At 32.4% G+C, this 22,555-nt stretch overlaps 2 protein-coding genes across 5 annotated transcripts in view; one reads left to right on the top strand and one right to left on the bottom strand.

Annotated features, from left to right (window-relative positions):
• Positions 1-9,468, top strand: part of Ae2 (anion exchange protein Ae2) — a 204,196-nt gene extending 194,728 nt beyond the window's left edge. For all 4 annotated transcript variants that reach the window (XM_088260176.1, XM_088260175.1, XM_088260174.1 and 1 more), the window contains 3 exons: positions 1,229-1,437; positions 2,875-3,045; positions 4,502-9,468. In XM_088260176.1, coding sequence (XP_088116302.1) covers positions 1,229-1,437; positions 2,875-3,045; positions 4,502-4,576 — 455 coding nt within the window. In that variant the 3' untranslated portion in view covers positions 4,577-9,468. The remainder of the gene's footprint in view (positions 1-1,228; positions 1,438-2,874; positions 3,046-4,501) is intronic.
• An 887-nt stretch (positions 9,469-10,355) lies between these two features.
• Positions 10,356-22,173, bottom strand: MnM (myomesin and myosin binding protein). Its single transcript, XM_088260191.1, has 3 exons — positions 22,071-22,173; positions 14,454-15,983; positions 10,356-12,106 (listed from the first exon to the last, which is right to left on the bottom strand). The coding sequence occupies exons 1-3, from the start codon at positions 22,135-22,137 to the stop codon at positions 10,641-10,643; spliced, it is 3,063 nt and encodes a 1,020-aa protein (XP_088116317.1). The 5' UTR covers positions 22,138-22,173; the 3' UTR covers positions 10,356-10,640.
• Between the last annotated feature and the right edge of the window lie 382 nt (positions 22,174-22,555).

Raw genomic sequence — 22,555 nt, 5'->3', positions numbered from 1 at the left:
CTCCAACGTTATCTCGGTTCTATAAATGAAAGCATTGTACCTCTCAGACATATTACGAATTCGCGTTTACGCAAAATCGTTATATCACACTCTTTCAGACTTCTCCCACATACACACATTCCTTTTAAACTACACGTTAGTTAAAAATAAATATCGATACAATTTCAAAGTTGTGTTTCAGCGACTTTAATTTAAAAGGGATTTTAATATATTAATAAACTTTAAAAAAATATAATTCAATTCTAGTACAGGTAAGAATTTACTAAATAACCAACTAACCAGCACGTAGCTTCCCCGCAGGTAGGCACCAATCTGTTTTTGCAAACAATCTTCTCTAGTATCGGCAAAAAGCACAGCATTGTCAGCATACAAAAGGCAATAATCGAATCGATTTTAACTCCAATATTTAACTGTAAATTTACCACCTCACTCACCTCTATCAATACCTGAATGATTTTTTGCTCGTTAGTTTTTGTCATCACTTATCGATGAAAACATCTATAGTTTTTGAAACTTGTAGTGTTAAATAAAACTCAATTAGTCGTCTAATAAAAATGTTCAATTGTTAATAATCAACATGTCATTAATGGAAAAGTCTACCAAACAATTGTTGGACTCGCATTCTTACTATGACTATGACTCCGAATACTGGATAATGTACATGGACAATCATGGACAATGTACAGGTATGACACCTACTCTAGGCAACTAGAAACTGCTGGAATGCGAATGCTTAGATGGTCAGCTGGAATGTCCCTTAGAGATTAAATAAAGGGTTCACACATTCGTAGAAGTCTGGGTGTAACTGATATCAATAGTAAGGTAGAGGAAATGCAATTGAGATGGTATAGGTATGGGACGTAGAGAACTTGAGAAATACCTGAAAAATATTGTAAACTAGGCGATCGCCATGGATCTTCCTCGGAGGACATCTGGTTGAAGACAAAAAAATTCACGAACGCTAAAGAAAGTAACATGATTCGACGGTATGACCTAGGTGACGGTGAAGAAGGATCTACAACCTGAGGATGAGGGGATGTAACCTTAACAGTATACAAAAAAGATAAGCTGGAATGTAGCAACGAAGAAAAACAGCATGTCATTCGAAAGTTAATGCCAAATCAAAAACAATGCAATACTCTTCTCGTTCAAAGCTGCAATGCTTTGGATAAGTTATTTTATATTAAATATATTTTCCTTGAACAATATGTTTATTCTGCCTCCTTAGAACAACGTCTGACTGGACTTGTCGTCTCCTTCATGATTGGCGCTTCCGTTGCCATGTCCTTCCTCCTGAAACACGTCCCGATGTCCGTTCTCTTCGGAATCTTCCTGTACATGGGCATATCTTCAATGAGCGGAATCCAACTATTCGAGAGGTTCATTCTGATGTTCATGCCCGTCAAGCATCACCCTTCAGTCCCCTATGTCCGCCGGGTAAGTCGATATAAAATATTTATTTTCATCTGCCAAAATATACAGAGATTTTGATATAAATAATTTTTCCTGCTAAATTTTTTTCAAAATATGTTTTAAAATATCCCCAAGTTAAAATTTACTAACTGAATTTTTTTTTTGTATATTTACTTTTTCGGAATTTCAAAAAGGATTCGTATGAGTATTATTTTTTTTTGAGAGCATGGAATTTTATAATGTTTATAGTGAAAATAAATTCTTTGCATAGGTAAATTTAAATATATATTTCTTTATTCCATCAAGATAAAATATTACACTGAATATAAATACTGTGTACTGTTGTTAAAAATTTACTTAAAAATTTATAACAATATAGGAAATAAACAGATTTCATATGCTCTTCAAAATACTCGTAAATAGTTCTTATTTATATAATTTTCAACAGATTTTATGGAAGCACTGTGATCAATGAAGGCTTAAAGTAATATTCTGATTCAAAAAATCGTAAGATGGCAGCACATAGCTCTTTTATGACCTCATATGTGGACTTAATGTAGATTAGGGTCACCTTTTTCACTTACTCATCTTCTAGATATTTTGATTGCCTGTATGATGAAGTAATAAGCATATTTGACTACCAGGCTAGATGTCCCGAGTTCGATTTTAAATGGTGCACTGGAAACTGCATCAAATTGATGAAATGTTAAGTTGAATTATATGAAAGCAATGTTCAAAATAAAATATATTTGGTAGTCACCTAGTGAGAGAATATTTCTGCCAGTGTCGAATCATGTTTTTATTTACAAACAAAATAACAATAACAATTAGAAAAAATCATAATTTCAAATGTGTTTAGCTTTATCATTTTAGAAATTATGACCATGATTCTAGAATTAGGTTCAGAATCAGGTTCAATTATCAGTTTTACGCTTGAGGTACTAATCCAGGAAAGTATTAATATCGTAGTCATACAGGAGATAGTGACCAAGTGCATTTTTTACAATAACGTGATCATTGACTATTAAATATCTAACTAGCTTAATATCGACCTGGAAAAAATCCCAACGGATTTTAAACTTGGAAGAAGGTATAATATATTGATTTGTTAAAAATGACTAACTGCATTGATTTTATTTTCTTGCCAAGCAAAAGTGACTTAAATGGCCCTCCTGAACATTTTACATTTTGGTAGTTGGTCACTTTCTCCTGTATGATTACGATATATAGAATAAAGTAAAAAAAAACATAAACATTATTGTTCATTTTAAACCCATGAAAATTGAATCTAGGACATCCGGAATCACAATTATTTTTAATATTTTTATCTTCATTTATATTTCTTCCCTATTTTCTATGTTTGTTGATATGGCCATTAAAATTGACAGTAAATATTCTTTTTCACTGATCTCCCCAATTGGCGTGGCTTACAAAATAATCGGATTTTTTTTCCGTTTCTAGGTTACAACTATGAAGATGCACCTGTACACAGTCATCCAACTGGGTTGTCTGTGCCTGCTATTTTCAGTGAGATACACCAGCTTTTCTCTGGCCTTCCCATTCTTGCTCATCATGCTGGTTCCTCTGCGAGCGCAACTGAAACACATCTACACTCCGATGGAATTGAATGCCGTACGTATTCTTGCAATACTTTCTTTATTCATGAATGAGATTTATTGAAATTAATAATGCTGGTAATTCGAGGCATTGTAGCCTTGTCAGAGGATAGCACTGCATGAATTAGGGCAAATGGTTCATTTTCATCCTAGTTTAAGATATCTCAAAGTGTCAAACAGTGATGTGTAAAGTCGCATTGACTGTTTAATTTATGTGTCGTAGACATGCAGGAGAAAGTGACCAAGTGCATTTTTAACAAAAACGTGATTATTGACTATTTGATATTTTACTAGCTTAATATTACCCTGAAAAAATCCCAAAGTGATTTCAAACTTGAAAGTATAATATATTGACTTGTTAAAAAAGACCGACTGCATTGATATTTATTTTCTTGCCAGGTAAAAGTGAGTTAAATGGCCCTCCTGAAAGTTTTACGTTTTGTTAGATGGTCACTTTCTCCTGTACGACTACGATATAAGATAGGAAAGAGCTGAAATGAGAATGCAGTAGAAATGCGATGTTCGAATGGCGGATTAAAGAAAGAATGCAAGCTGTGATAAGCTTTCGATAAAATTAAGAAAGGTGTGTTGAGATGATTTGGACACTTGGAACGAATTAGTTAAGAAAAAGCGTTAAAACTAATTTATAGTACGGATGTAGTAAGAAATAGGAGCAGAAACATTTCCAGGAAAGTTTGACATCATCAAATATTTCAAATACACACTCGAAAGTGGTCAGGCACGAGTCGGTAAAATCGTATCAGGAGACGCATGAATATGGAAGAGGCGAAGAATTATTGCAAAGACAGAGTTGTGTGGTATTTAAGCCTCTCCGCCTACCCCGCGGGAAAGCGTCGTGATGGTTATTTAGTTAATAGGAAATGAATTAACGAATGGGTCCCTAGGGGAATTATAGTCATTAGCTTACGCAATGAGCAAATGCTGAAAAGATCCTGATTGGCCCACACTAGATTATCCCTCCTGTTCCCAACACAGATTCAAATAAAAACATTTTATTTATTGTTTCGGCATTAACTTTGTGGTAAGACATGTTATAATAATTAAAGAAAACACTTTGTTAAACACTTTGCTTTCAATTTTTCCTTTGTTTTCAAACTCCGTTCCTTGACTAACCCCTTCCCCTTACTTTCCCCTCTCCTTATTTATAGAAAAAAATTATATTTTATATTTTAGTTATTATACAGACCTGAATGATGGAAGTTTAACTTCTGAAACATGTAGTCTTTAATAAAAACTCAAGTGGTAAAAAACAAAGTGTTTTCTTTAATTATTACAAATAAAAACATATTGATTTAGTTAGGAAAAACCAAAATTTGCTTAATATTCTTCAAACTTTATATTTAACAAGCAAAGTAAATAATAAATACAATTCCCATCTTTAAAAAAAAACTCATTAGCTTACAAAACTGGTTCCCGGATGATTCACTAATATATTTCATCTTTTTCTTCAGTTGGATGGAAGACAGCCAGAACTGGATATGGAAGATGAACCCGACTTCTATGAAGAAGCTACTATACCTGGTTAAGAAGTCGAGCACTTTACTCGATAATGACGTCTGTCAAAATAATTCCAAATATTGATTTTTATTTCGTATTCTTAAAATAACAACAGCTATAAAGATCGCGAGTAATATTTCGTTTTACTATTTAAAAAGTGAGATATTTATTAAAATTTTATTCATTTAAATTAAGTAATAGGCACTGTCGTAAGATATTGAAAATAAATTATGTTTGATTTAAGTACTTAAAAAAATATGTTTAAATGATATCTCATATTTATTAAAGTACTATTGTATTATCAAAAAATAGTTAAAATTACTCTTTGTATTAATGTTAAAGTGTATAAAAAAATTTAAAAGTTTTTGGGTCATAATGAGACATGTTTTACATAATAACTCAATGACAAGTTCTTTAACTCTGATATGAAAGGAACTGATAAATAAAATCTATCAACCTACTCACTGGACTATCAAATGGTTCACTATAAATAAATAGACTTAAAATAAATTGCTAAAGTCTTATACATAATCTTGGATAGTAATAAATAATTTGATTCTAAAATCATTCTCGAGTTTTTATTCAAACTTGAAAATTACCGAATAAAATATAAAATCGACTTTCCAAAATTAACAAGAAAATAATGAAAAAAATATATATAAAATTAAACATTGTCATCAGTATTGATCAAATAATAATAAATAAAACTTTTACGCCAATTTGTGTGTACTCATACATAAATAAAAATTGGGTATTTACAAAAAACTTAAGTATTGTACTTAAACGACTTTCTTCTTAAAAATAAATTTGCCAAAATAAATATATATTTAAGTATTATTCAAAAGTTATGAATTGTATATTCTTTCACCAAATTTATGAAGAAAAAAAAAATTAACTCAATTCTACATGTATTGGTATTCTCTTCAGAAATCTTAAGACCAACTAACTTCAAACCGAGCAGTTATCGAAGTTTAACTTATGTAACTAGATATTATATAACTCAAAATTAAACTTGAAGAGGTCTAATTAATTAAGTTTAGGAGTTTACTTATATATAAATTATCTAAATTAAATGACATCTGGAACATACAACTTCATTTACTTCTTGTTTGTAGGATTTTTTTAGTTTAAAAATAATTGGATTAAAACCCAGTTTAAATATTCATTTACAAAAAATTGGTACTAGAAAAAATCTCGAGCTTTCTAAAGTTTTAATTAACGATTATGAATTTAGATTCTTTTATTTAATGAACATCGTTGAAAATTTTACTAAATCTTATATTTTTTCTAAAAATATTTTTTCTTTCCAATATATTTTAAGCATAGTATTAAACATTTTAATTTTTATAAACGATGCGATGCTGAAGTTTATAACCCAGAATAAAATTTTATTTTCATGATTTTCATATACAAAAATATTAACATTTATTTACAACTTAGAAAGAATTTTTATATAGGTATATTAAATTTATCCTATTACATATATCCTAATATATTTATTATATTCATATACATTTCGACAAAGGCGTTTCTTCATTTCGAAAAAATTGTTAACTATCCTTTGATCAACTTTTGAAATAATGTTAGAAGCCTAATGATCAAAAGAAAAAAAATATATATTATATTATTTTAACGCCTTTTTAAAAAAAGGTCTTCATATAAATGTAAACCCCAGTAGTGATGATTAAGATATTGTAAAACTTTTTTTTCTCATAGAAAAACCTGTTTAATTTTGAAGAAAACGTGCTACGTTTTCCAAATATACCGTAGAGATGTAGACGTAGCACCTCTCCGAAGTGCAAGTAAAATTGTCACAACATTTTGAGTGTGTCCAAATACTTGTTCACAAAATCTGGATTATCTCCAATTACAGGAGTTATTTTCATATTATTTTTTGACATCTCATCAAAGATGAAGAAGAATATGGAAGTCTGAATAAAATAAAAAGCTTCTTTACATCTCACCAATACATGTCTTAAGTGAAGTTCTAGTGATTCAAGAACAAGGTTCTAAATTGGTTCATAAATATAGAGCTTCCAAGAATTTGAATAGTGTGGTCGTCAATAATGGGTAGAATGGTGAATGTTACACGTGTGTGAAGTGATCACTTAAACCAGCCTATGACGGTCGTAAGCCCCATAAATGCCCAGACTTCCATATTCTTCTTCATCTTTGATGAGATGTCAAAAAATAATATAAAATTGTCAATTCATTTCATTGGTTCTTACTGGCCATTAGACTAGATTTGGGGGTTTTAAAATGTGCATTTTTATTTTATTCTTACTTTTCGTATAGTTTATTGAAGTAGCACACTTTGAGTACACGTTTATACTCGTAGACTAGCTGTTTTACTTAAAACATTGTCTGGTAGTGATATATTCATAGAATAAATTCATAATCTACTGTAGAATTGATGGATGATGCGTAGGGAAGGTACAGAATTGCCGAGGGATTTCATGAAAGAGATCTTTAGATTGAGAGATCTTTAGAGGCGTTAAGATTGTTTGTTGAGAACATTATAACCGACATTTTGCGATGATCAAATAAAGTTTGAAGTGGACTGAAAAGATCGGTCGGTTTTGAATGTATCTCCCCTTACATAATATGATATAATCAATATACGTGCGTAATAGATTTAAGACATTCTACATGTTAAGTTTAAGTTACAGATTCCAGAGTGAAGTTTATTGGGGAAAAGTCCAAAAGCAACCATCACTATTTCGTTTATACGAATAAAAATTTAGACATACCCCAAAAAGAAAACAATAAAAAAAAATACAAAAAAAATATTGTTTGATGTATTCGTAGTATTAATTAGAAATAAAATATAAAAATAGTGCTCTAAATTTCACTATCTATCCGAAATAAAAATCTCACATTATTTATAAACTCGTACTATATCTAAATAACTCATATTCGTCTCTTAATATCCATATTACAGAAATATCATTGGTCATCTTCATAACTGTCTACATAAATTTAATATGTACACGCTATAATCGGGCATAAAATGTCGAATATTATCTGACGCGTACCCTTCTTTACATCATAGTATTTCATTTGTGAGAGTTTTTACTTTTAAATTACCGTGTTTCGTGCCAATTACGTAATACTTGTAGTTTTGAAAATAGGGTTTAAGGATGCCTAATTATATATTTGTATACAAGGGGGTAGACGTGTGTATTAGTAAGGAATGCGTGATATGAAATGTTACCTGCTGTGTATTGAAAGAGTAGTTTTATTTTTTTATTTTTTCTAAATAGGAATGACGTCTGTTGTTATAGTAGTAAATATTTCAGCGGTCTCTTCAAAAGAGCCTCTGATTTCTTGAACATTCTAGTTGGATTAAGAAAAAATAATATTATAATTCTCATTTTCTACACGATTTCATTCTGAATTCATTCCAAAGAGAAATATAATTTGTGATCAATTAAAAATAGAAGACGTGATTTTAGATAGTGGCATTGGAATTGAAATGAATGATGATTAAGATTAAAATGGAAACGAAATTTTTTCACTCTACCCCTTTCGATATTCAACAAAATATACAAATGTACTTGTTCTGGTCTTCTTCTAAGCATGTTTATGATCATTTTACAATTTCTAATTAATATCCTGTAGTTACATCTATTGATCGTTTTAAATACGTATGTGCATATATTTATATACTTTTTTATCTTAATGGAAAATACATCTCTCTTCCTCCAATAACTTCATTTGCAAAGATGTAGTACACAATCTCAAATCAATTTTTCAGAACCAGTGAATTGAATAAGATGGTTACTTAAAAATTTTATTTTTATTCGCGGCTCAGCACTTGAAGCCTCTTTTGAATGCTTTTTTTGTGTGGTGAACATGTCCAAAACTTGGAAGAATTTGTCGAGAAAAAATGGTGAACAGTCTAACTTTTTCATCTTTCTCCAACCCCTCTATTCAGAGAGAGTTCTACACTCTGGTCGCTCCAATGTCTTGGTACTCTTAGTTAGCTCATTTCGTTTTTCGATACTCAAACTACCAAAATCTTCTTCCGATTGCCATTTTTTAATGTGGCGAACTTATCGAAAAGTTGGAAAAAATTAATCTAATATTCGAAATTCACTGGTTATAAAGATTGATAAAATTTTGTTTTCTTTTTAATGTTTTATTAAGGATTGAATGAAATTATAACCTGTTTGTGTTTTGGTTTTATTATTAAATTCCTAAAAAGTATATCTTTCCAAGATTGAATTACAGAAGTTTTAATTTTCGATAAAACAAACATAAAGTTACAAGTTTTATTTACTGTTTGTAAAGAAACAAAAATTAATTGTACAAAATATCTTTCATCCAGGTTTAAGAAACAAAACCGATAATAAATATTAAATCATTCTCGAAGAAAAAGAGAAATGCATTTTTATTAATATCTGTTTTAAATGTGTATTTCCGATACGCTATTATTAACATTCTAAAATTGCCAAAGTCAAATAAAACAGGGTTACCACAAAAGTCAATACATTTAATCTAAAATAAAATCATTTTCATTGTTGATATTCATACATCCACCGGATGAAAATCTCTCAACTTTTGCACCCTCTTATGTTTAATCATATGTTAAGTATGTATAGAAAACGAGATGGTCTCTCATTATTCTTATCGTATAAATATATTTTAATTAAAAATTAACTTACTTCATACCTTATTTAACCTATAAATATATACTGTAAAGTTTGAAAAAAAAATTGGTCAATCTATAAGATATCTTACTTTAAGAACTGAGAACTCTGAACTATTCTTTTTTTTATTTACACGATTTGATCCTTCATGATAGATGTAGCCAAATATAAACATTCTATATCTGATAAATACTATTGTATATTTTAACCTATTATACTACATTATGTAAATTAATTACATGTACTTAGATGCTTATAATAAACTTGTAGTGCTATAAGATTGTTTCATTTCAATCCGAACATATCCAATTCCGATATACAAAATCCTTTTTTAACAGAACGTCGCGACGCGTCGCGTCGTGGAGTCAGTTTTCTTATTTTATCATTATTTATTTTGTACCCAAACCTTGAGAAATATGTGCAAGCTTTTTAAGTTGATACATTTTTCATACATATGTTTATACATTTCGCTCACTCCTTTCAACAACGTCATATATCAAAAAACTTGATTTTTCAGGAGATCGTTTTTAAAGTTTAAAGATATAATACAATGTATTAGTAATAAATATCAAACCACTTATTCAACTTTTTAATGTGCAACAAATCTTTTAAGGTTAAACTTGAATGTTTTTTCTCCATTTGAAAAATATGAAATATATTTTTAAAAAATAGTTAAACAATATCTTTTCTTCAAAACGCAAAAACAACACTTTCTGCCCAGTAGCGGGTAAATATTTAGTTAAAAATATGCCACTTTTGTTGGGATATAGTACATTTTCTGGGCATTCCGAAAACATGCACAACTGAAAATTGACAATTTTTTTATGACGTTCTTGAAAGGAGTGAGCGATGTGTATGTTGGCCCACCATTCTTTCCACAATTCCTCTATGCTGGTTTAGTGTGTCCAAATAGATTTACGGGATTTGATCCTCTTAATATGAGAAATTAAACCTGGAAACACTAAAATCGTTATCTAAGCATTCCGAAAACATGCACAACTGAAAAAAGGTGATTTTTGATATATGACGTTGTTGAAAGGAGTGAGCGATTTGTGAAAACTCACCCTTCTTAATATGATCAAGCTGATGTATTGATTTCCTATTATTTTAACATGTATTTTTCATTTCAAAAATAAATATAATAAAATACTTGATATACTTTCACTTGTTTATTGACAAATAAAATAAGTATTACCTTGAATTCATAATAAATACTTGAAAATAATCCCGATTATTTATAAAACATGTTTGACTATCCAAAAATTTATAACAATAATTATTTCATATACTTACAAATACATCCATTAAAACAAACATGCATCTTCTTTTAAAGTACAAATTATAGATAGATATTTAATAATAAAGGACTAAATGAAGAATGGATTTTAAATATATATTAGAAAATTACACTAAACTTAAAAATGAAATGGAAAAAGTATTGTTAGTCTGATGAAGTCTTTTTCTTGAAAACTGACGGAATCTTTTTTCTTACGACACTGTTCACTTGGCGGTACATCGTGAGTCCCAGGAAAGGTAGTGCCAAACGTTCATCCTTGAACAAATACAACCAGAACGCCACAAGCAACATAAACACATCAATAATGTAGTTGATTATTTGTTTTACATTGCTCTCCGCCTCTGCGTTCAGTTCCGAAAAGCTCTTAGAAACAGACGCAGTTTCAATGTTGGCAACTGGTTTTATAGTCTCTGCAGCTTCGGGCTGTTTGATTTGAGCCTTCTCTTGTTTCTTCTGTACAACCTTTTTGGGTGGAACAGGTTTTTGATTTTCGGATTTCCGAGGCACCTCTTTCCTCTTAACAACGGTTTTTGGTGGAGCTTGCTTGTCATTCGGAGGGTTAGCCTTTCCGCTCCCTTTATTTTGATTGGCTGCGGCTTTTTTCAGGTCATTTGTATTGGTGTAGAGCGGCTGCAGTTTCTTTTTGCTGTTCCCAAATTCTCGAACGATTTGACCATAGTGATCTATTACTGAGCGACCCTCATCTTGCGCTGTGTCTTCTTCTTTGATTTTATCGTTTTCTTTATTTGGTGCAATTGGTTTTGTATCATCAGTTTTTGCGATTTTTTTATTGCTATTCTTACTATTCTTTTTCTTATCGTTTAAAATATTTTTTTCTAGAGGAAATTTGGCGAACTTCTTAAACAAAGGGACTTTGTTGATTAAAGGTTCCGTGTATTTCGTTGCTTTTTCAGTGCTCACCGGTTCTATAAGTGGTGTTGTAGGTGCTTCTGGCTCACGCTTCTTTAATATTGGTTTCGGTATGAAGTTGGGGTCTGGCAAGGGTGCAGGTTTGGTTAATACTTCTACGGCTTGACTCTGCGTATTGCTTTTGTAAACCATTTCTTTAGGGTGGTAGGTGGTATTTTCTTCGATTCTGTTTCGTAACCGATCAACATCTTCATCTAAACTATCCGAATCAGTGAAATCGCTGTCCCCTGTTGATACGGTGCTGGCTGTGTAGTCATCTTCAAAATTACTACTGTTATCCTCACCCCTTTCTTTATTTAAGCTTTCGTTTGAAAGAAGATATTTATTTCTCGATTCGTTTTTAGAATCGCTTGTCAGATCTTGGCTTTCAGCTAGGTCTGTATTTCGGATGCGAAAATCTTCAATCTTTATATCTTCGTCCTTAAGGGTGTCTATTTTTATTTCGACAGATGTCGGAAGAGACATGTAGTCTTTTTTGACTTTCACCACTTCAGCTTCCTTCATTGCAACGACTTGGTAAAATCTATTCATCGCTTGTTCATGTAACAGTTCTGTTGAACTTACCGAGTTTCTTAAAGGCCTAATTGGTATAAAATTATACCCTAATTCGGGAGCCGAGAGAGACAACTGAGGAGGAGTCATAGCCTCTTCCAAATCAAGTTGAAAAGATCTTCTCTTCTCTGAAAATAAATTCAAATATTAAAATATTTGCCATATCAAACGATTACTCTAATCTAGCAAATAAAAATACACTTCAGAAATGAATCGCATGTAAACGCAACTTAAATTTACGTTTGAGTTAGTTCATAGTGCAAAAAAAAACCTTTGATTCCGTTTGGGTTAGTCCAGTGGTAAAACAAAAGAATATTTCACACCATTGAAGTTTGTCTATAGTACAACAAAACAAACTTTAACCCCTTTTAAGTTAGTCCATAGTACAACAAAATAACCTTTGACCCCTTTTAGATTAGTCCATATAACAACAAAATATATTTTAACCCCGTTTAAGTATGTCCATAGTACAATAAAACAACCTTTGACCCCTTTTAAGATAGTCCATAGAACAACAAAATATATTTTGACCCCGTTTAAGCATGTCCATAGTACAACAAAACAACCTTTGACCCCTTTTAAGTTAGTCCATAGAACAACAAAATATATTTTGACCCCGTTTAAGTAAGTCCATAGTACAACAAAACAACCTTTGACCCCTTTTAAGTTAGTCCATAGAACAACAAAATATCTTTTTACCCCGTGGAAGTTAGTCCATAGTACAACAAAACAACCTTTGACCCCTTTATGTTAATCCATAGAACAACAAAATAACTTTTGACCCCGTTTAACTAAGTCCATAGTACAACAAAATAACCTTTGACTCCGTTTAAGTTAGTTCAGAGTACATATATAACATATTTGCGCAAGGAAAAAGTAACACCATATTGGGCACTTGCTGCAACCACAAAATTTGCATTTTTAAGAGAGGAAGACGAACCACCTTCTCGCTTAGATAATTGAATGAAATTCAACGATATATCTATGGTTAAAACTAAAAAAAACATTTTAAAATAACTGTCGTCTTTGCAGTAAATGAACGAGATAAATATTACATTATTTTTAATTAAAACGATAGTTTTCAACATCGTCATTTTGATATAGTCGAATATAAAATTAGTACTAAAAATTATATTTTTATTTTGTGATTCTGTCTCTCACATTAAATTTCTCTTAATTTTTATATTGTAAGAAATTCACTTTTATTACGTATGTAGTTCTGCACACGCATCTTTTTTTTTTTTATTTCACTTGTCAACTTTCATTTTTATGTTTGATACATTTTTTTGACTCTCACACAAATCAATATTAATTGTGGTATGAGGCAAACTTTATAAAATATACAAGAAAAATAGATAAGCAATAGTTATAGTAAAAAAAATAATTTAAACATATTAAGAATATAAAATTGCGTTTATTAAATTACCAATTTATATGAATTACACCAAATATTTTAAATTTAATAAACCTATCAATTACTAGAAAATATATTTTCCTTTTTCATTAAAATGTTTTCGAATATTTTTTATTTAACGTTGATTTAATTTTTTTTAAATTTTGGATATTTTTAAAAATCATAGATACTTCATTTTATACTCAATTTTTACTTGGCGAATTCCATTGTGTATTAAAGTCTATTATGGCACGTATTTCCATGCGTTCAACATCATTTATAAACACTGTATGTGAAACTTACATCGAAGATTTGTGATAGATTTGAAAAAATGGTTGTAAAAATAGAATAAACTAAATAAAAATGATATAAAATGAATACATAATACCACAAAGTAACCAATAAATAAATTTAATAAAATGTTTCATTACTAACTCAATATTTCTATCGAAAATAATTAATTAAATGTTAAAAAAATTGGATTGGAAATGAATATGTAAGTTATATTATACTAGCCAAAAATTAGGTCTTTTCGTTAAATAAATAAAAGTAATAATAAGCTTTCATTATGTATCATTAGAGACTTTATATATTATTATATTAATAAACTAGTAATATAGACATGCTATATTACTAGTTTATTAATTCTTACAACAGAAAACCTGTTAAAAATTTAATTTATCAAAAACTTATTATTTTCAATTTTAAAAAATATGTATCATAATAATATTTAAATGCTGAAAATATCATATAAATGGATTTTCTAAATAAGCTGTATGGGTATTAAGTTTCTTTAAAAAAACATTTATACCTAATAAAAAAAAGCATACAGATATTTTTCCTAAAATAGTCGCACAAGGTGTATACATGTTTAAAGTATAGGATATTTTCGTCGCTTTCATAAAATATTTCCTTGGTACTGAAACGATTTCCTCAATTTCCGTTTAAGGCGCTTCAATACAAAAGTAATATTATGAATTATTAAGAAAATTAATATCACAATGTCTGGTTATTAGTCGCAAACAGCGAAATCTCATGAATCTCGTAATCTGATCATAAAACATCTTATAAAACATAATTACCTGAACCGTTTTTTTCTCTTTCCGGATACAGAACCAACATAAACTCCGAGCTGCCGTGCTTCATATTGTCAGCATCCAGGTCATACGATACCTTCTCGCTACTGTAGGAATTCTTCTCTTTCAAAACGTCGTAACGTTCTGAGTTTTCCGTAACGTTTTTGTGTTTTTTAGGGGATAGATTTGCCGGAATTTCCAACGTCACCTTTTTAACGTTTTCTGTGTCATCAAATGCCGGGGATACGTGACGTTTTCTTCTCGGTACTGCTTGAGGGACGTTCAGGCCTGTTCTATATCTTTGGTTCATTACATCGTCCCTTACAATATCCACGGGGTTGAAGGAAGAATCGCTCGACTTTCCGGGAATGAATACCGATCTCGTCTCCGCACTCGGTTCGCTCATTCCGTAAGGACTCTCCGCTTTTACGCGGAATCTGTATTCGGATCCTTCTATCAAATCGAAAAGAGTGGCTGTCAACTTTCTGCTAGTGGCCGCTTTCAGCCACACATCCCACCCGGTTCTGTAGTACTCGATAACGTAGTTGCTCACCTGGCAGCCTCCGTCATCGTTGGGAGAAATCCAAGATATGAGGACCGATTTGTCGGGGTTCTGCGTAACGGTCACGTTCACCGGAGGATCCGGCCGCGCGGTTATAGTGACCAAGAAGGAAGCCGAGTCCTCTCCTACGGCGTTTCTAGCGTTTATTTGATACTCTCCCCTGTCTTCGCGCATCGCGTTTTCGATTCGCAAAATCGAAGACTTGTCGGTAATCGATATTTGAATTCTGTCGGTCGGCAGAACGAGGTTCCCGTCGTGCCTCCACTCCACGACGGGAGCGGGCTTCCCGGGCACGGCCACCTTCAGGAAGATGGTCTCGCCCGTTTCGTAGAGCAGTCCGTCCTCGTAGTTCCGCGGGAGGCGGATTCTGGGCGCCGCCTTCAGGGCCAGGCGCGCCCTGGTCACCGCGTGCCCCGCCCTGTTGGTGGCGGTGCACTTGATCTCCCCCTCGTCGCTCAGGGAGGCCTGGTGGAATATGAGGGCGCTCCTGTTGCCCTCCGTGTGGATGGCCGTCCGGCGGCTGCTGAATATCTCGAAGCCGTCCTTGAACCAGCAGACGGTCGGTGGAGGCGCGCCCTCGAAGAAGACCTCGAACTCGACCTTGTCGCTCTCGATGCGGTCGCAGTCGGCGAGGCCGCGCACGAAGCGCGGCGCGGCGGCGGGCGCCCGGTCCAGCGACACGGTGAGGATGTCGGAGGTCTCGCCGGGCGCGGACTCGCCCGCCGGGTTGCAGGCGGCCACGCGGAACTGGTAGTGGTAGCCGGGCTCGAGGCCCGTGAGCAGCAGCTCGGGGCGCAGCACGAGCGGCGGCGCGGTGCGCACCCAGACGGCGCTGCCGAGCCGGTTGCACTCCACGCGGTAGCCCGAGAGCGCGGCGCCGCCATCCCGGCGCGGGGGCGCCCAGCGCAGCGTGACGCCGTCCTCCGCGCCGGCGGCCGGCACGAGCTCCGGCTTGCCCGGCGGGCTCGGACACTCTGAAATCAGTTAAGCGCTCATCAGACATATGCTACTGCGAGTTGAGCACTAATGTTACTCTCCTTTTCCTTACCGTCCACCTCCAACTCCGTGGTGTAAAGGTTAGTGTGTTTAACTACCGTACTGGAAATCCCGAGTTTAATTCCCAAGGGAGAGGGTAAAAAAAATATCAGTGATTTTATACTCTAATATTTATTTAATACTACCCAAGACTGGTTCCTGAAGCGCAAGACTAATCACCTTGCCTTCGTGTAAATAATAATCAAGATTATTGGGTACGGATAAGGGTTCTATAACCCTTATAACCCTTTCCTTAGAGTTAAATAATTCTTTTAAACGCTTCAGTAAACGTTTCTGCGCAGATAATGCGCGTTGAGATTTAATGACTGTGTGTTTATCATAATTCAGCGTAACGAGCGAACATCGAACCATCGAGTTTCTATTTGTGCGCAACGCAACACTCGACAGCCGCTGAACGAAGCACGTAGAGTTCAGAGGAGAGTTAATTAAAGACGTTTCCACAGATCCTACTATATATACAAGTAGGTTAGGTTCAAATCAGTAACTCTATTGTTATCAAGCTCATCAAGCGTGTATTTTGGCAAAGAAACGCAGAAATAAAATCACTAATACACAACTAAAGCTCAGATAAAAAAATGCATTGTTAGAATTTTAAATGAATAGTCAAAGCCATTTTCAATTGAAATCATTTTCATAAATTTTTGATATCCCAACAAAGATGAAGAAAAATATGGAAGCCAGGGGTTTACGGGGCTTACGACTGTCATAGGCTGGTTTAACATTCAGAAATTCTATTCACGATTAACAACCACACTACTCAAATTCTTAGAACTTCTATATATGTATATTGAATTGAAATTCAAAATAAAGTCTTGAATGTTTTTCGCAGATACTTTGCGGCACATTTTATAAACTTTATAAAATAAAACAACTTTTTTTTAACCACTTTTTATTGGTACACTTTTTAGTGGTCAAATTATAGCTTCAGTAATAAAAATGAAAATGATATTTTCTGGCGTTTCGCAAGTGTGTGATTATAATCCAGGATTCGGACCTCATATACTAATAGAAGAGTTACTGCTTAGTAAAAAGCTTATTTTCATCTCACCAATAGATGTCTCTAGTGAAGTTCTAGTAATTCATAATGTTACAAAAATTGGTTCATATATATAGAACTTCCAAGAATTTGAGTAGTGTGGTTGTCAATAATGGGTAGAATTGGTGAATGTCACACGTGTGTTAAGTGATTGGACGGTCGTCAGCCCCATAAATGCCCAGACTTCCATATTCATCTTCATCTTTGATGAAATGTCAAAAAGTAATATGAATATTAAAATGTGTCTAAGTTATAATTTCGCTTATAAGTCCGCCTCCGTAGTGTAATGGTCAGCACGCTCGGCTACCGTTCCGGAGGTCCCGGGTTCGATTCCTAGGGGGGGAGTCAAATAAATATAATTGATTTTTTCACTCTAATATTTATTCAATATTACCCTGGACTGGTACCTGAAGCGGAGGTCTGATCACCTTTCCTTCGTGTGTTAACGATCAAGATAACACTGTGTTTATATAATGCAGCGCTCTATGCACCATTTGGGTGCGGATAAGGGTATGAAAGAAAAAAAGAAAAGTAATAATTTAAACTACCCAAGGTTTATTTATTTTTTTAATTGTTTTGTCTGTTGAGACACCTATAACATAATATATCTTTTCAGTTTTCAACATCAGCGATATGACGAGCTTTGATATGATAATTAAATTCGAGGTTATCAATGCACACTTTTCTTTAAATAGATTTAATTTGCAATCAGTATCTTTGATTCGATGAATCAGCGAGTAAATGTACGAGTGTACGAATATTAGCGTTGGTCAATGTCAAGCGTCAAACGTCGAAAATAGGGTGTCAATTCGATATGCGTAATGTGTACACAATTGGAAAAATACACTCGTAGCAATGTTCAAAAGAAACATGCTTAAATTTAAATTTATTTTGACAAAACTATCACTAAATATTAGTCCACTAGATAATTAAAAGCATCTTAAAAAAAGAAAGGTGTGTTGCGATGGTTTGGACATGTGGAACGTACGAGTGAGGAAAGAACGGCTAAACAAATTTATGAAGCGAATATAGTTGGAAAAGAAGACCGAGGAAAACTTGGCACAATCAAGTGTGACAAATACTTGAAAGCGGCCGGGCTAGGAGTTGTAATAATCGTCGGGTATGTATGAGGAGATGCATGAATGTAGAAGAGGCCAAGAATGTTTGCAAAGACAGAAAGGTGTGGCGTTCGATTCTCTCCGCAATATGGTTAGTTAGTTAGTTAGTTCTCAAAATATTTTAAACGTTTTAAAATAACGAATATCAATAATTATATGAAATACATGTAGGTTAGGTAGTAAATGGTTATTTATATATTAATAAATCAGGGTACGTGCTTTTGAGATGTGCCATAATCATGCTGAAAACAAAAGTAACACAATAACAACACAAGTATTTTTTTAAAAACAGAATTTAATTCCTTACCAAGGAAAAGAAGACGGAGAAAGATAATGTTTTTTTTTTTAAATAAAGGAAATCCTATTGCTAGAATAATCTATCTTACTTTCACTTTGATATTTTTTTCTTTTAATTCTTCTTAGCTTTACTCTTTTTTATTATAATTTATATTTGAAGCACTAACTTTGTGATTTTCCATTTTATAGTAAAAATGTAACTTTGTTTTAAAATCACTATAAATATTTTATTATAACTTAATTTTGATGTCTACCGGTTAGCTTCGAAACCAGTAGACATTATAATTAAGTTATAATAAAATATATATAGTGATTTTAAAACAAAGTTACATTTTAATTTTATCTTTTTTATTACTTAAATAAACCATAGGATTAACTCTAGCTATACTTATTAATCTATCCAAAACATTATATGTACAATTTTAAGTTATATTGTTTGTGTCTTGAACTTCCTCCCTAAATACGAGAATTATGTTATATAAAAGAGGTTTTTTATAAATACTGTCATTCTGTATTTATTGTACTCTAAATCAATTTAATCAAAATAAACGATGAATAGGAAGAAGTTTACGATTATAGTTGACTAATATGACTGAATTATATGACTGAAAATCATTAAAATCTTCGTTTGTTGTTAGATTAAACTATATAACATCACAAATATCACAATATGATGATAATGGTTTAACAAAAGAAAGGTTACAAATTTGAGATCTAAGTAACATAAATTTAAGTAACATAAAGTAGTCGTTATATTTAAAATGGTTTTATGATAGTAACGGTTAAATAAAGGAACAATATATAAAAATGTTGGAAATTTGAGATTTAGTTTGTAAAGCAACATAAATTAGAATTAAAGTAGTCGTTATATTTAAAATGGCTATATGATGGTAACGGTTAAATAAATGGACAATATTTAAAAAAAGGTTAGAAATATTACACTTAGTTTGTAAAACAACATTAAGTGGAATTTAAGTAGTCATTATATTTATATTAAAATAGCTGTATGATGGTAACGGTTAAATAAAGGAACAATATATATAAATTGACGTTTAGTTTGTAAAGCAACACAAAATTGAATAAAGGCAGTCGTAATATAATATATAAAATGGTCACATGATGATAACGGTAAAATAAAGGGACAGTATATAATAAGTAAGGTTAGAAAATTGTCATTTAGTTTGTAAAGCAACAAAATATACAATTAATGCAGTCGTAATATAATATTTGGAATAGCCATATGATGATAATGGTTAAATAAATGGACAATACTTTATTAGGTAGTAATATGAAATTTAGTTTGCAAAGCAACACAAATTAGAATAAATGCAGTCTAAATATTAAATAAAAAAATATAAAATAAAATAATAATAAGATCGGACAGTTGATAACAGTTATGTAAAGGGACAATATATCGCTCACTCCTTTCAACAACGTCAAAAAACTTGTTTTTTCTGGACATCTTTTTTTAAAGTTTAAAAATATAATCAAATGTATTAAAAATAAATATCAAACCACTTATTGAACTTTTTACTGTGCAACAGATCTTTTTAGGTAAAACATGAATGTTTTTTTCTGCATTTGAAAAATATGTAGCATATTAAGAAATTAATAACAATACTTTTCCTTCAAAATACAAAAAAAAACACATTCTGCCCTGTAGCGGGTAAAAATCAAGTTAAAAATGTGCCGCTTTTGCTGGGATATTATACATTTTCTGGGCATTCCGAAAACATGCCCAACTGAAAATTGACGATTTTTGATATATGACATTGTTGAAAGGAGTGAGTAATATGACAAGATTAGAAATTTGACATATACATAGTTTGTAAAGTAACACGAAATTGCAAGAAGGAAGTTGTTATATTTAGAATGACTGTATAATGATGACTGTTAATTAAAGGGACAATATATTTTAATAATATATATACATAAAGGGACAATTATAACAAGGTTAGAAATTTGACATCTAGTTTGTAAAGCAACACAAGATATAATGAAGGAAATAGCCATATGATAATAAAAGCTAAATAAAGGGGCAATAAATAATCAAGTTTGAAATTTTATATTTGTAAAACAACAAAAACTAGATTAAACGAAGTCGTAATTTTTAAAATGGCCATATGATGATAATACATATTTAAACATAGGGACAAATACATATTTTCAAAAACGGTTGAATAATGAGATAATTTATAATATATAATAATGAGATCATATAGAAAATTGACATTTTGTTTTTAAAAACACACAAAATAGAATAAAGGCAGTCGTCATATTTTGAATGGCCATATGATGATAAAGGGACAATACATGCGTAAACAAAGGTTAGAATTTTGACATTTAGTTTGTAAAGCAAAACAAAATAATTAAAAAAATATGTTGTAATATTTAGAATGACCAAATGATGATTTAGGTTAAATAAAAGGACAATATTAACCAATATGTAATAAAGGAACAATATATAAAAAGGTTAGAAATTTTACATTTAGTTTATAAAGAGACAAAAAGTAGATTGCAGATATTCGTCATATATAATCATAGAATGGTCATATGATGATATCGGTTAAATAAAGGGACAATGCGAGCATATCGTTAGGTTAAAATTTTGACATTTAGTTTGTTAAGCGACACAAACTAGAAAAAAGGCAATGGAAATATGATATTTAAAATAGTCATATGATGATAACGATTCAATAAAATAACTATATTTACTAATATGTACAAGAAAGGGACAAAATATAAAAAGGTTGGAAATTTGGAAATTTAGTTTGTAAAGAGTGATTAAATTAGAATGCTGACACTCGTAGAATTGCAATATGATGATAACGGTTAAATAATGGGACAATACGAGCATATAATAAAGTTAGAAAATTGACATTTAGTTTGTAAAGCAACACAAATTAAAATAAAGGCCGTCGTCATATTCAGAATGGCCACATGATGATAACGGTTAAATAAGAGGACAATGCTAGCATATCACTAGGTTATAAATTTGACATTTAGTTTGTTAAAAGACATAAATTAGAATGCAGATATTCGTCATATATACTCGTCGTAGGGCCATATGATGATAATGGTTAAATAAAGGAACAATGCAAGCGTATCATTAGGTTACAAATTTGACATTTAGTTTGAAAAGAGAAAAAAAGTAGAATGCAGATACTCGTCATATATACTCGTCGTATGGCCATATGATGATAACGGTTAAATAAAGGAACAATGCGAGCATATCATTAGGTTATACATTTGACATTTAGTTTGTAAAGTAACACAAACTAGAATAAAGACAGTCGTAATATTTGGAATGGCCGTACGATGAAAACGGTTAAGTAAAGGGACAATTCGAGCATGTAATAAGGTTGGAAATTTGACATTTAGCTTGTAAAGCAACACAAATTAGAATAAAGGCAGTCGTAATATTTGGTATGGCCGCGGGCGCTAGACTCCCGCGACGCTGTTTCTAAAAATACGCCAAGGCATCCGCCAGATATAGCGCTTGGGCGACTGCATTCCCGGAGCTCGGGAAGGGCCCCGAATGCGGGCGATCGTACCTGCGGACTTCCAGTGCACGTTCTTCCTGGGGCGATGGCTGGAGTTGGAGGAATGGTGGTTCCCCATGACGGCGGCACACGCGCCGCGCGGTAGTCGGCCACTGCGGACTGGCGGCCCGACGCCCCGCCGCGAGCGCCCGCCCGCCGCCCGCGGCGCGACGGCTGCCGGCTGCCGGCCTTCCCCGACCGCGAGCGCCGGGAAATCTGCAGAATACAGCGATCGTGAGCTGACATATCAACGGATGATAGAAGAAGAACACGGCATTTACAGGTCGAAAGTCGAAAAATATTCATAAAATAGCAATGCTTACTATGTACTTTATTTATTGTTTCGGCATTAACTTTGTGGTAAGACATGTTACAATGATTAAAGAAAACACCTGTTTTAAACCACTTGAGTTTTATTAAAGACTACATGTTTCAGAAGTTAAGCTTCCATCATTCAGGTCTGTATAATAACTATTATACAGACCTGAATGATGTAA

Source organism: Brachycentrus maculatus, unplaced genomic scaffold (assembly GCF_059751285.1).
Source record: "Brachycentrus maculatus isolate JH-2025_06_01 unplaced genomic scaffold, ASM5975128v1 h1tg000126l, whole genome shotgun sequence".
NCBI classification, from domain to species: Eukaryota; Metazoa; Arthropoda; class Insecta; order Trichoptera; family Brachycentridae; genus Brachycentrus; species Brachycentrus maculatus.
Note: the sequence above shows the minus strand (reverse complement) of the source record. Positions and strands in the feature narration are given on the sequence as shown.